The sequence below is a fragment of the Sprattus sprattus genome (assembly GCF_963457725.1).
Source record: "Sprattus sprattus genome assembly, chromosome: 15".
NCBI classification, from domain to species: domain Eukaryota; kingdom Metazoa; phylum Chordata; class Actinopteri; order Clupeiformes; family Clupeidae; genus Sprattus; species Sprattus sprattus.
The window spans coordinates 28,773,372-28,786,513 of record NC_137913.1 but is presented as its reverse complement, the minus strand read 5'-3'; the positions used below and the strand labels follow the sequence as shown (position 1 = coordinate 28,786,513).

Genomic DNA, 13,142 nt, shown 5'->3' with positions numbered 1-13,142 from the left:
CTTTGTGTGTATGTATATCATGTTGTCTGTGTGTGTGTGTGTGTGTCTGTGTGTGTGTGTGTGTGTCTGTGTGTCTGTGTGCGTGTGTATGTGTGTGCACTTGAGATGCAGTAGCCATTTCCACCAGCCCACTCCCTCAAAAGGAGATCACCTGTCCTGCACAAGTTTCAGTGTGCGAGCTGGAACCACTGGGTGCAATCCCATCTGCAATCATAGCGGCTTTGGGCTTTTGGCAGTGGGGCTGGTGGGGTGCTACAGGGGTCCTGAAACGCTCACAAACGTTGTTGCCCTCCAAAAACCTGTGTGCCCCACACACAAGAACAGTGTGTCCACCCCCAACCCTCGTGTTTTTCACCTTTTAGTTTTTAAATATTCTGGTCCCTGTGCCAGTAGCAGTTGTGTTTTACTGTAGGTCAGTCCGTTAGCGAGTTGGCTAGTTAGCTGTCAGCACACTTCTCCTGTCAGTCCCTGAGGCAAGGTGACCAGCAGGCTAGTACAGAATCCGGCCACCCTTTGTGTGTTTGGGAGGAGGAAGAGGAGGAGGAGGAGGAGGAGGAGGAGGAGCGGAAGAGTAGAGCTGCACAGTGTGTCCGTGACTCTGTCTGTCCGTCTGTGGTTCATCTTTCCCTTCTCTCTCCTAGTTGCCCACCAGTGGGCTGAGGTCACCGTGGTGATTTTTGAGCTTCTTCTTGAAGAGCGAGATGGTGGAGGGCCGGTAGAAGATGATCCAGGGCTCTGAGGCGGCGCTCTGGTTGCAGGGCTGCAGGTGCTCGCCGCTCCGGATGGAGGGAACAGACGGGGACCTGAGGAGAGGAAGAAAGGAAACAGAGATGGCCAATGGGGAGGAGGGAGAGAAATAAGGGAGATAAATTGTTAAAATTGTTTAGGTTTTAAAATTGTTTAGGTGGTATTTTTCTTTCAGTTAGAAAATGTTCAGTCTTTGCTAGGCTTTCAAGGTCAAGAGGTCAAGACAAACAAACAAATAATAACAAAATAGAAAGACAAGAAAACAATACCTCATTTGAAAATGAGTTAATATCCCTTTCTCTCTCCTTATATCTCAATGTTTGGACTCAGAACACAAAGCTGGATTAAGTACCAGATTCTCTGTACAATCAACTGACCAGAAGCTATATTTGTCCCCAAAAGTGCCGAACCAGGGGCTGAGCTGTGTCAGAGGTCTGAGCCATCTGGAGCACATGTGTCAAACTCAAGGCCCGCGGGCCAGATCCGGCCCGATAAGCGATTTCAACTGGCCCGCTGGCTCCTCAGAATGTTGTGGAAGGTTCCATTGATTTGAATGAGCCACTGTGTCATTTTATTTGGCCCGCCAGATAATATATAATGTCTTTCAGAGCTGGTCTGCCGGTAGGTCGCATGCACCACAATGCACTGCTGACGCGTTGGAAGCCTATGTCAATTTAGAAGTGCAAGCCCTTGCCCCACTGTCTGCAGCCCCATCACCTGAAGTTAAGGTTAAGCTTGCGGCATGTCTCTCTCCCCCCCAAAAATGGCCAAACGGACTGGACTTTGAAAACAGGACTTTTTTTTTTCAATAAATAATGAATATGTCCGGCCCTCGACTTGGACGGAGTTTTAAAATGTGGCCCTCTGTGCGTTTGAGTTTGACATCTCTGATCTAGAGGAACACTTACTTGACCGTGATGTGCAGGAGCAGCTTCGCTACCATCGCGATGACTGTTAGCGTCAGCAGCGCTGCCAATGCATAGATCGTCCACACTGCAAAACACCACACACACACACACACACACACATAAAACATATGCAATAACGTACCAAACTGCAACTCACAACACGGCACACATGCATTTACCTGCAACACTGCAACACACATGCAATAATATAACAATAACAAGTCAAATAGTTACAATACTTTAACATTTCATTAAGTGTTTTGGTTCAATATACAGTTCTTTTGCGGCCGTATGAATCGTAACAGTACACACTAAACAAATTAACTAATGAAGTGTGAAGTGCATAATCATGTATAACCAACTGAATGATCCACCACACAACACTGTGATGCCAATGCATGTTGAGGATATCAGAGGGACATCAATGAGAGATGGTGGAGAATGGAGAAGGACACATACTGGTTCTGTGGCCCGCGGTCCGGCCCGGTCCGAGCCACTGACCTGGCATGTTGCGCTCCTCCTTCCCAGGGCTGGACGTGATGACGTAGAGGATCTGGGAAGACTTCCCGTCGCCACTGGTGTTGGACTTCTCTGTGACGCCTCTCGAGTTGGGCTCCACTGTGCTGGTGTCCTCTTCCTCGTTGTCCTCCTCGTCCTCTTCCTCCTCGTCCACAGGTTTAGAACTCTGGCCCTTCAGTGCTGAGAGAAATAGACAAAGCAATGAGTGAAAAACACTTCAACGGACAACCACATTAAGGCAAATCCTCTCTGGATCTGTATATATTTTATACATTTTTCTTTATATTTACAAATGTTCTTATATCCTTATAGTTCGTATATCCTCCTGCACCATTTGTAAGCACACAGAGCTGAGAAAACAATCTTCCATCTCAAATCTGCATCCAACACAGCATTACTCCTCAAATAACTCCATCAAAATTGGCTGCTTCATATAAAAATCTTTGGTTTGGAAACACAAAAATAAAAAAAACAAAGACGAATGGGAGGAAACTGGAATGCTTAGAAGTAGAATACATCAACCTGCCAGTGTAGCTGGGCCAAGCGAGAGGAAAGGAAGCTCAACCCCAGACCAAAAGGAGCAGCCCCAGTCTCCCCACACAGTCAGCGGTTAGCTTCACTGTCAGTCACGCTAACTCCCGGAGACGCTGTTTGGGTGAAGGCTTCTCAGAGAGAGGCCGTTAGAAATAACAGCAGAGACCCGTGGGTGCTACTGCCTAGAACCTGACTCTAGACGCACACACAAAATGGTGGAATGCGGTCAGCAGACAATAGAAAATGTACCGATTTCACAGTTCTATTCTCACAATTGGGTTTTTGACTGTGGGTTCAGATTCTTGGGTGAGTAACTGTGTTGAGGAAGAAGAAGAAAAAAGAAGAAAGAAAGTTTCATAAATGATTTCAGATGACAGATGAACCCAAACAAACCATCTACCAAGTACTGAGGCAGATTAAAGATTGATACTGTATTCCAGCGACAGACTGTGGCGATCAGTAAATATTTCACGTCAAATGAAATAAAAATGAGAATGAGATTAACTGTTCTAAAAACATGATTTCTCTCTCTCTCTCTCTCTCTCTCTCTCTCCCCCATCCCCCCCCCTCGTATGTGTGTGCATGTTTGTGTGTGTGTGTGTGTGTGTGTGTAACTGCAGGGAAATCATGGAATCTGGCCCAATTTCGGATGACATCACACAATTACTCAGCCATTTGAGCCAGGAAGTCAGAGTGCACCTGCAGATGCAAATAGCATTTCCAGAACTCTGCCTCCCTCTCTCCCTCTCTCCAACGAGCCCTTTCCATGATGCCGGCTCTTAACAAGCCTGTTTAAAAGACCTGGCTGGCTGGTGGCAAACATAGCTCACATCTGCTTCGGCTTAGCAGCACCGGTTCTGGTTCCGGATCAGCGCCGGTCCAGATCTGGTGCCGGTCTAGCCAGGTCCATTCCCTGGCTCAGCTGCTACCCATCACATCTCAAAAAAACTCTCGGAACCGCCAGGCTTTTGATTCGCACTGAAGCGAGTCCTCATACCTATCTGGGCAGGACGGCCAGTATGAATATTTTGACACTAAATCACGCTTTGGGGCCCTTTAACTTTATCAATACATCATACACACACACACACTCGCACACACACACACACACACACACACAAACTAAGCACAAGTGCATTAGCAAACGCACAGAACCTCTACCGCTAGCTTTAACACCACACCAACAACTTTAACACCGAGTTTGACCACTTAGGCTGGATGTCTCACACTGAGACGTTTTAAATGCACCATGAACCTCACTGGCTAGTCTAAAAGGTCACAGATCTGCTTACTGATGACATCATACCATTGGCCAGGACATTATGCTTTTATGTAAGAAGAACAGAAGGTGTTCAAGTTGATCCCCACAAAAAAACTATACAGTATGAATCATGTATTCACTAATTATTAACAATCAAATATATTGAAATACATATAAAAAGATATATGAAAGAATATGGTGCTATTACAATGTGTTAGTGTCATTAACATTATCCTTCAAATGTATTCTATGGACATATAAATCTAGGTGAGCATCTTACCTTCATAGAGCACAGCAAAGCCTTGGGCCTCATTGGTTCTGTCCGAGTAGAAGTACAGAATGGCAAAGTCCCCCGTGACGTTGATCATGGATTGAGGCGGGTTGCGTCCGTCAAAGCGAGCCACCACCTGATTGGTGTATCCGTCAAGAACCTCCACCATGTCCTTCTGGTCCACGACTTTGAAGAAGGTGAAGTTGAAGAGGATGGCGGCGGCCCCCGGGATCTGGATGGTCCAGTAGCAGACTCGGCCCGCCCCGTACTTGTCTGGGAAGTCTGGAGAGTAGACGACGCCGGTGGGAGAGCTGTAGTTCCCCCCGCAGGCTCCAATGCGGGCTGCAAAGGTAACACACATACACACACACACACACACACAAACACACACACACAGGAACAAATGTGATGTAAATTAGAGTAAATTAAGTCTTGAATAAGCTCCTTTATTTTAACACATTTGTCTTTAGTCTCATAAATATAATTGATTTATCATCCAATATGAAATACAGTATTTGTAGTGCCTACATCTAAAAAAATCTATAATTACAGTATTCTCGTGATCTCACTAGATGATCACAGACAGATCCTTTTCAAAGAATGTTTACATAAAAATAGTATTAGTGTGCATATAACTTAGGGACAACTTGACCTTTAGAATTGCCAGATTAGAAGGCCACTTTAATGTCACCAGGCCTGGAAGATACAGCTACATGTTTTCATTTCTCTGAGTATATTTGTTCTGTGCGTAAACTCTAGATGGATGTTAGTAAAGCAAGCTACTGCATTCACCGCAGTCTGCCTGAAGTGTAGTGTAAACAGGCACAGCAGATGGTGACACACACACACACACACACACACACACACACACACACACACACACACACACACACTCTACTCACTGTCGAAGATGATAACGCGCCCATCTCCGCCACACGGCTGTGTGTGGTCGCCGAAACACACGTGGTTGCACTCGGTGCTTGGCGCCTCCTCGTGATGCTGGTGGTCCACGTCGTTACCGCAGAAACAAGCATAGCCCGACTCCATCCCCGCCAGCTTCACAGCGGCAACAAAACAAGCCCATTTCAGTTCACTTCTTTTTTTTAGACAAACTTCACATTACAAATACAAACGAATACAAACTTACACATACATTACAAATACAAACTTCACATACATTGTTCTATACTTAAAGTTAAAATGGCCACGATGACTCAAGTTGTTATGATGCTTAGGATGTACGTGCTGAGTAGTGTTATCTGTGGATAAAACAGTCAACTGCTTACTATTCTTAATTTAGGTTTATGTACTGTAAACACACATATATATACAGTATATATATATATATATATATATATATATATATATATATATATATATATATATATATTTATATATATACTAAATAAATGTACCCAGCAATGAGCTGTGTTCTTTAGGAAATGTGAATGGGCTGTGTGAGTTCATACTCATTGCTCTTGTCCACAGGCCTCTTTCTGACTGCACCTATTCTAATCAGCACAGGACTCCTATCCTTACTCTTCATCTGTTTCAATTCAGCATTACACACATTTACAAACTTTATGAAATGCATAAAGACACAGTGAATTCAACATCATCATCCACACTCTGTCTCTCCCTCACCTGTTCTTCTGTGCACCCAGACTCTGTGAGTTTGTCACTCTCACCTTGTATCTCTGTTTCCTGCACAGGCTGATGCAGGTCTGGATGGTGAGCTTGTTGGACGTCTCACTGCTCCCCGTCAGAGTGAGAGGGTCGCCGCTGTCTTTGAAGCAGCCCAGGTTGCCAGGCACTGGGGGCAGGAAGAGAGAGAGTGAGAGAGAGAGAGAGAGAGAGATAGAGAGAGAGAGAGAGAGAGTTAGATGGTGTTTTACGTCGCCTATACAGGACCGGTTATTGAGCGGTATTCCCCCATGCAGTTCTTCACAAAAGGTACAGAGGGATGTGGGGGGAGTGAGAGAGAGAGAGAGAGAGAGAGAGAGAGAGAGAGGGTTTGTTCTTAAGGGCAATTAGCGCCACAGAAAACACGACACACACACACACACACACAAAGGAACTCTCTTCACCAAAAGACCAGGCACTTGCAAATCATTAACTATGTCTCCAATAAAGCTTTTTTGTTGTCGGGTTGATGTTGGTTTTTACACGTTGTGATTAAACTCATCTGGTGGCTCCGCTCCAGGCCTCCCCGGGACGCTCGCCGCCGGCTGGCCCACTGGAGATGTGGGGTGTTTCAGCGGCTAGACCTGCGAGTCGACGGTGAGGGAATCATCCCCATGGAATGTGAAGGTGAAGGAAATCCAGCAACCCTCATGGATTAAAAATGTAACATTTATTTAGACCCTGAAGAAGCCCAACGTGCTGAAACGTGTTGGTTTGACAGTTTTTAATCCACCAGTGTTGCTTGAGTTCGTACACATTTCAGTATCCAATCTGTCCAAGCACCTTGTGAGTGAAGCTGTGCAGGACCCACTCTCTTACAATATCTGCTAGTTGTGACCAGACAAAATGAGGTCCTTGTGGATGGGGGGTGAGGGGTGATGGGGGGTGACGGGTTACCAGAATATTTTGGTCAACTGCTCTAACAAGCAGTGTCGTGTCAGGAACCGCGTGCATCATCATCCTCTGCTGAGGCATTTGTTGTATGCAAATAGCTGCTGCCTGTTTTGTTTAGGCGTGATTTATCCAAAAACAATGGCGCAGACCACACACACCGACCCCGCACTGCTGGCCTTTGCCAATGTAAACTGGCCGTGTTTTTTTGCATGAGGCCCAGATGCCACAGATGCTGCAGTGTTTGCGTAAAAATGAAATGTGAGCAGGGTGAGGCTGCCTAGCACTCCTGCCAGAGGTTTAAATGGTCAGTCTGGGGCACACACACACACACACACACACACAGACACACACACTCACACACACACACACACACTCACACACACAGACACCGCAGGCTGCTGAATCAACATTTTCTTTCTGAAAAACATTTGTTTTTCTTTGTTTTTTTGTGTTGCCTCTTTTTGGTGAGTGTGTGTGTGTGCGCGCGTGTATATGTATGTGTTTGTGTTTGTGTGTGTATGTGTGCATGTTTGTGTGTGTGGTGTTGTGTGACCCTTTGTTCTCTGTTTGGGTGTGTGCCTCTGCATGTTTGTGTGTGACCCTGTGTAAAATGTGTGTGTTCTCTATGTTTGTGTGTATGTCCACAGGTCCCAAAACAATATCTAATTTAACGGCAAACTGAAATAGTCACACACACACACACACACACACACACACACACACACACACACACACACACACACACACACACTTGCTTCAGTAAAGGGAGCAGAATCCGAAGCCTCAGTAGTACTAGCAGTAAGCCTCAGGAGTAAAGGATACCTGACCTGAAGCGCAAACACAGCCATCTGTGCTGTTGAATCCCCTGTTCTAGGGTAAGAGGTGCGCTTTTTATTACTCTCTTCCTCCCCTGTCCTTCACACGCTCCCTCCCCCTGACCCCCACCCTCTCTGGCACAGCACTTTCTCCAGGCAGTGCTTCCATGGCATCCTCCTCCTCCTGGCCCTTTGGTTTCCCAGCGTTCAAAGCAGGATGAGTGCTTCTCCGTCTGTCTTCTCTTCAGATTAAAAGCAACAAGTGTCTCCCTGTCCTTTGACAGAAAGATTACACACCGTTGTCAATTTATCTGCTTTTAACCTATCATCATTTCAGCTGAAGGATTTTTTCCCCAGCAGCAGCAGCAGAAAGGTAAAGAGTCACGTATGACTCCAATGACACACTATTACATATCGTAATAGCAATAAAAAATAGTAATGCAACACATGAAACAGCTTTATTAACACTAGAAATAACTAAGCACAGGCTGTACATCTGCTAAACAGGCGCAACAAGTGCAAACATCTTTGTCTTTGGTGTTAAAAAAACATTTTGAGAGAGAGAGAGAGAGAGATAGAGGGAGAGACTTCAAAGGGAGAGATGGAATTTGGATTTAACAAGCCCCTAGGTGCGAAACATAAGGTGCACCACACACATAAATGTGCACCACACGGCACTCAGCCCTCACTGGGTCATACTGGCATCCTCAAGAGAGCTCTCACACGTGGCGAGACACACCATGCGGTGAGACAGACATTTATAGGATCCTCACAGCACCTGCATCCCCCCTCTCCGTAATGGAGTGTAACTCTGTGGTTCACACTATGCGTCTTATGCGTAGCCTTAGCCTAGCATTGTTTTATGATGTGAGGACCTGTGGGAGGGTGGAGGGTTAGACAGCTCCACCGGAACAGCAGACATAATGGCATAGTAAGGGCGGCAAGACAGACACAACTTCTGTCAGAGAAAGAAAGAGAGAGAGAGTGTGGTGTTCGTGGGGGAGAAATGCCGATAGAGAGGGAGGGAGAGAGAGAGAGAAAGAGGGAGAGAGGGAGAGTGACAACACACACAACACAACACAACAAACAAAACAACATCAAAAGCGACGGTGCTTGGCAAACGCACTTGGCAGCAAGCGTGTCTACCCAGGGCCTCCTTTCCCGTTCTGTGTTATTAAAAAAGGTAATTACAGACATAAATTACGATGACATCTGGAGAGAGTTTTGCGGAGGGACCGTGGGTGTTTCTCTTTCCAAAATATATTTGTGCTTAACTGACAGGCCTCTCCTCTTACCACGCCCAGCGTGTCCTGCCAGGGACATTTTGAGTTTTTTTCTTTTTTTTAAAGAGAGAGAGACAGAAATAAAGAAAGGGAGAGAGAGAGAGAGAGGGAGGGAGAGAGAAAGAGACAGAAGAAAAAAAAGGTTGGGGGAAAACAAAGGATGCAGGGTGAAAAAAAGAGAGCTGGAAAAATGACAAGCTCTTGTCATGACTTATAAGACAGTCTGTCTTCCTCAAAGAGAGCTCTGAAAACAATAGGTGTCCCTCCGAGCGACGTTATTGCCCACGGCTAATGAAGTGCGGCCCCCTTCAATCCCGGCGCTTTTCCTCAGGGGACACGTGACTCATGAAGTGGTTAGTCTCTCCAGAGGGGGTGGACACAGTACTATTGTTGAGGAACACATAAGAGGTCAGCCTTCATGTTCATGTTGAGCCACTCAATGAATCCCATGTGTATTAGTGTATTGGCACTGAGATGGTGGTTATATGCCTGTAGCCCCCCCACCCCCCACACACACACACACAAACACACACATACACACCCAAGTCTCTTATTTGCATCAGACAGCATTCCTGTGCCTCCCACTAAACAAACCCATAAGCACACCAGTGTTACATTTCAAAGCGAGACGAGAGGCCCTACGATCACAAATATGTGATTAGAATGTTGCTAACGGAGGATATAATGATGAACTATAAATGGCAGTTACGCATATATACAGTATATATATGACACGATTGAGAGTGGGGTTGCTGAAGAATACCCCACGGCTGTAATTTGGCCAGCGACCAAATAAAGGTGAAGACCATTAAGATGCCACACAGACAGGTCATTGAAGACATTTAGGCCTGAAAGCCTTTCCAGTTCCTCATCAAACCGACATTGTCTGTGTTGTCACCTTATTGAGGTGTCCGCTGTGATACGTCTAGAGGGATGACAGGCAGTTGTTATTTACACTAAGGCCACTGCCACACTAAGCCGATTTTCATACTTTCCGGAACGAATTCGGGGTTAGTCAATCGCGGCCAGACAAAGCTGTGCTGTGCTGTGCTGCGGCCACACACACCCATTGAAACTGGTGAATCTGCTGTAGTACATATGCAAGGCCTGTTGGTGGCGCTGTGAAGGGTGCTACCGGAAATGGAGAAGAAGACTCGGAGAAGAAGACGACGACAAGTTACAACTAGTTAAGTTAGTGACAGTTCAGTTTGTCGCCAAGTAGTTGACCATACTGTGCCTTATACATTTCCTATGCTTAAATCATCATTGTTCGACCTGTATGTGATGCATTATGTGCATATCTAACGAAAGTAAGGGTTTTCATGAAGTTGCTACTGTGTTAGATCGTGTATTAAATTAATACCACATTTTGGGCTACCTTCTAGTGCTATTAGTAGTGATTAGCATGCTAAGCGGAGATTTAGCTATGTTCTGTTCTTATGTTGATACGCTGTAATAAAGATGTGTTCAATCCTGCTAAGATTTCGACTGGATGAGATATGAATGAGATCCATGTTGCCTAGTGTAATGTCCACTATTATATGTATCTAGTAATATTAGTTGTGTAATTCAGTGCGGTGCTAATTAGTCCCCATAAAGAAGACTGCTTTGGTAACTCAGTGAATAAAACGTGCCCTTCTTAGATTGTTGTTTGCCAGCCATAAACAGAACAGAAGACTTTTTTTGTTTTTATTGAGATTGGGAAGATGTACGTGACTACTTGACAGCTTCCAGCGTTCACGTGGGATAATTACGTCATTAGATTTGCGGATTCAAACCAGATTTGCGGTCAGACAGGCTCTGTTAGCAGGGTAGATTGCAACCTTCCCACTCTGGAGAGTGGATTCTAACCTTGACGGTAAGAGACGCTCCAAATGGCAGATTTGTCTGGCCGGGAGGCCAGTTTGTCAAGGTTCCGTTCCGGAAAGTATGAAAATCGGCTTAGTGTGGCAGTGGCCTAAGTTTAGTCATTTCTCCTTTGTTAAGTTTGCATAACGTCCAGCCCAGCGTGTCCCAGCATGAGTCCATCACGCCCTTGCCCTCTCTCTTTTCCCTCCACCCTCCAGCTGTGTAGAGGCGCCATGTTTGTTTTCATTTCATCATTTCATCTAAACCTGTGAAAAGTAACATGTTGTTCATCTGAATAATCTCTCTATCCCCCATTTACTCTCTCTCTCTCTCTTTCTTTCTCTGAAACATCTGTCTGTCATGGGGAATAACATTAATTTGCCTTTTTTATGTGGATGAAGAGCAAAGAATCTTAAAGAAGTGATTGATAATCTCTAATTCTCCGCGCAACACGTTTAGTCTAAAGGTCCTGTCAGGGAGTTGGTTTATTTGGTACACGCTCTGTGTGTGTGTTTTTAATCCACATATTTACGACAGGTGAGGCACCACGGCTAGATCCTGGGCATAGAAACACATGCGAAGCAAGAGCACATCGGAGAGGAGAGGGGGAACTTTAGGCGAGAGAGAAACATGCCTAACTGCTTGATGATGTACAAACAACCCCACTCAAACTGATCCCTTCTCACATGATGACTCCACTGGGACACCACTGGGGCACCACTGCCAATGCAACAATAACTCTCTACTTTCTTTTGTTTTCACTTAAGATGTTTTTCTCATTTTCCAATTTGTATTAAGTCCGTGCTACAATGTGTGAGGGGTATGCGTGTGTGTGTCTGACTTTTGAGAGGGAACTGTTTTGTGTTGTGTGTGTGTGTATGTGTGCCAGCTGAAGTGTGTGTACGTGAGTGTGCGTGGATATGTGTACGTATGCGAATGCGTATGCCTATGCCCAGAGATGGGCAGTATTTCAATTACTTGTATTTGAAATACTAGTTAATTTGCTTTTGAGTATTTTATTTTGTAATTTGTATTTGATAGGGCCGATAAAAAATTAAATGTAATTTGTAACAAATTACTTTAGAGTGGAGTAATTTTGTATTTAAAATACTCAAATTACTTTCTCCAGTGTTTAGGCAGAAGGGGATTTTTTTTCCGTCGGATTCTACCACAAGACCATCTGATCTGCCTCTGAATGTCATTGTCGAATCAGTCAATTTGCCAAAGTGTTGCTTCTTATGGCCCGCCCCTTTTTGGGGCGAAAAGGAAATCACCCCAGATCTCTCTCATTGACTCTCATGTTAAATCATTTTTTTTCACAAAACAGGGTTGTGGTCGAAAACTTAGAAAGCTGTCTTGATCCTTGTCAATTTATCTTCAGTACACCGACTTAAAGAAGGTTCTTTCAAAGAGCGAATCGAGTTGTTGCACTGAACGTTAGCCATCTTGACACAATGTGACTTGATGAAAGCCGTGTGATGTCCTTATACGCAATTAGAGCTAAGGTCCGGGACGCGATCTGGCACTGCGCGCCTGGGCGAGACTCTCCACTTTGTGAATGAAGCGCAACTCACCTAGGACGCGATCTGGCACTCCGTGCCTGGGCGAGACGCTCCACTTTGTGAATGAGGCGCGCCTCACCTAGGACGCGATCTGGCACATTGCATAGAGGCAGGGGCCCGGGCGCACATGAGACTCTTATTAAAGATCTTAGCCTACTATAAACGTTGTTGAGACTCGCACTAAAGATCTTACTCATTCTCACAGAGACATAACAAATAGCTACACGGTCATTTATCTGTGTGATGTCACATGTGTGCGCCAGTGTTGTCAATCACATGTGGGCGCCAATGTTGTCAAAGATAATCTGTAACTTGTGGAAGTTGTATTGTTAAACGGTGAGTACTTTGGTAGATTAAAGTACAAACTTTGAATACAAATGCTAGTACAACTTCTACACTGTGTGCACAATTATTAGGCAAGTGAGTATTTTGACCATATCATAATTTTTATGCATATTTTCCAACTCCAAGCTGCATAAACTTGAATGCTTATTGGATTTAAGCATATTAGGTGTTATGTATCTGTGTAGTGAGGGAGGTTGTGGCCTAAGGAGATCAATACCCTATATCAAGGTGTGCATAATTATTAGGCAGCTTCTTTTCCTAAGGCAAAATGGGCCATAAAAGAGATTTAACTGACTGTGAAAAGTCAAAAATTGTATAAAGTCTTTCAGTGGGATGCATTACTCTTGAAATTGCTAAGATATTGGGGCGTGATCACAGAACCGTCAAATGTTTTGTTGCAAATAGTCGACAGGGTCACAAGAAACGTGTTGAGAAAAAAAGACGCAAATTAACTGCCAAAGATTTGAGAAGA

At 44.9% G+C, this 13,142-nt stretch overlaps 1 protein-coding gene across 1 annotated transcript in view; it reads right to left on the bottom strand.

Moving 5' to 3' along the window:
- Window positions 1-637: 637 nt before the first annotated feature.
- kremen1 (kringle containing transmembrane protein 1) overlaps window positions 638-13,142 on the bottom strand; it is a gene marked incomplete at both ends in the record, with an annotated part of 63,947 nt that continues 51,442 nt past the window's right edge. Inside the window, 6 exons of the mRNA XM_080852464.1 lie at window positions 638-803; window positions 1,656-1,740; window positions 2,157-2,354; window positions 4,250-4,582; window positions 5,143-5,296; window positions 5,929-6,053. Coding sequence (XP_080708590.1) covers window positions 638-803; window positions 1,656-1,740; window positions 2,157-2,354; window positions 4,250-4,582; window positions 5,143-5,296; window positions 5,929-6,053 — 1,061 coding nt within the window. The remainder of the gene's footprint in view (window positions 804-1,655; window positions 1,741-2,156; window positions 2,355-4,249; window positions 4,583-5,142; window positions 5,297-5,928; window positions 6,054-13,142) is intronic.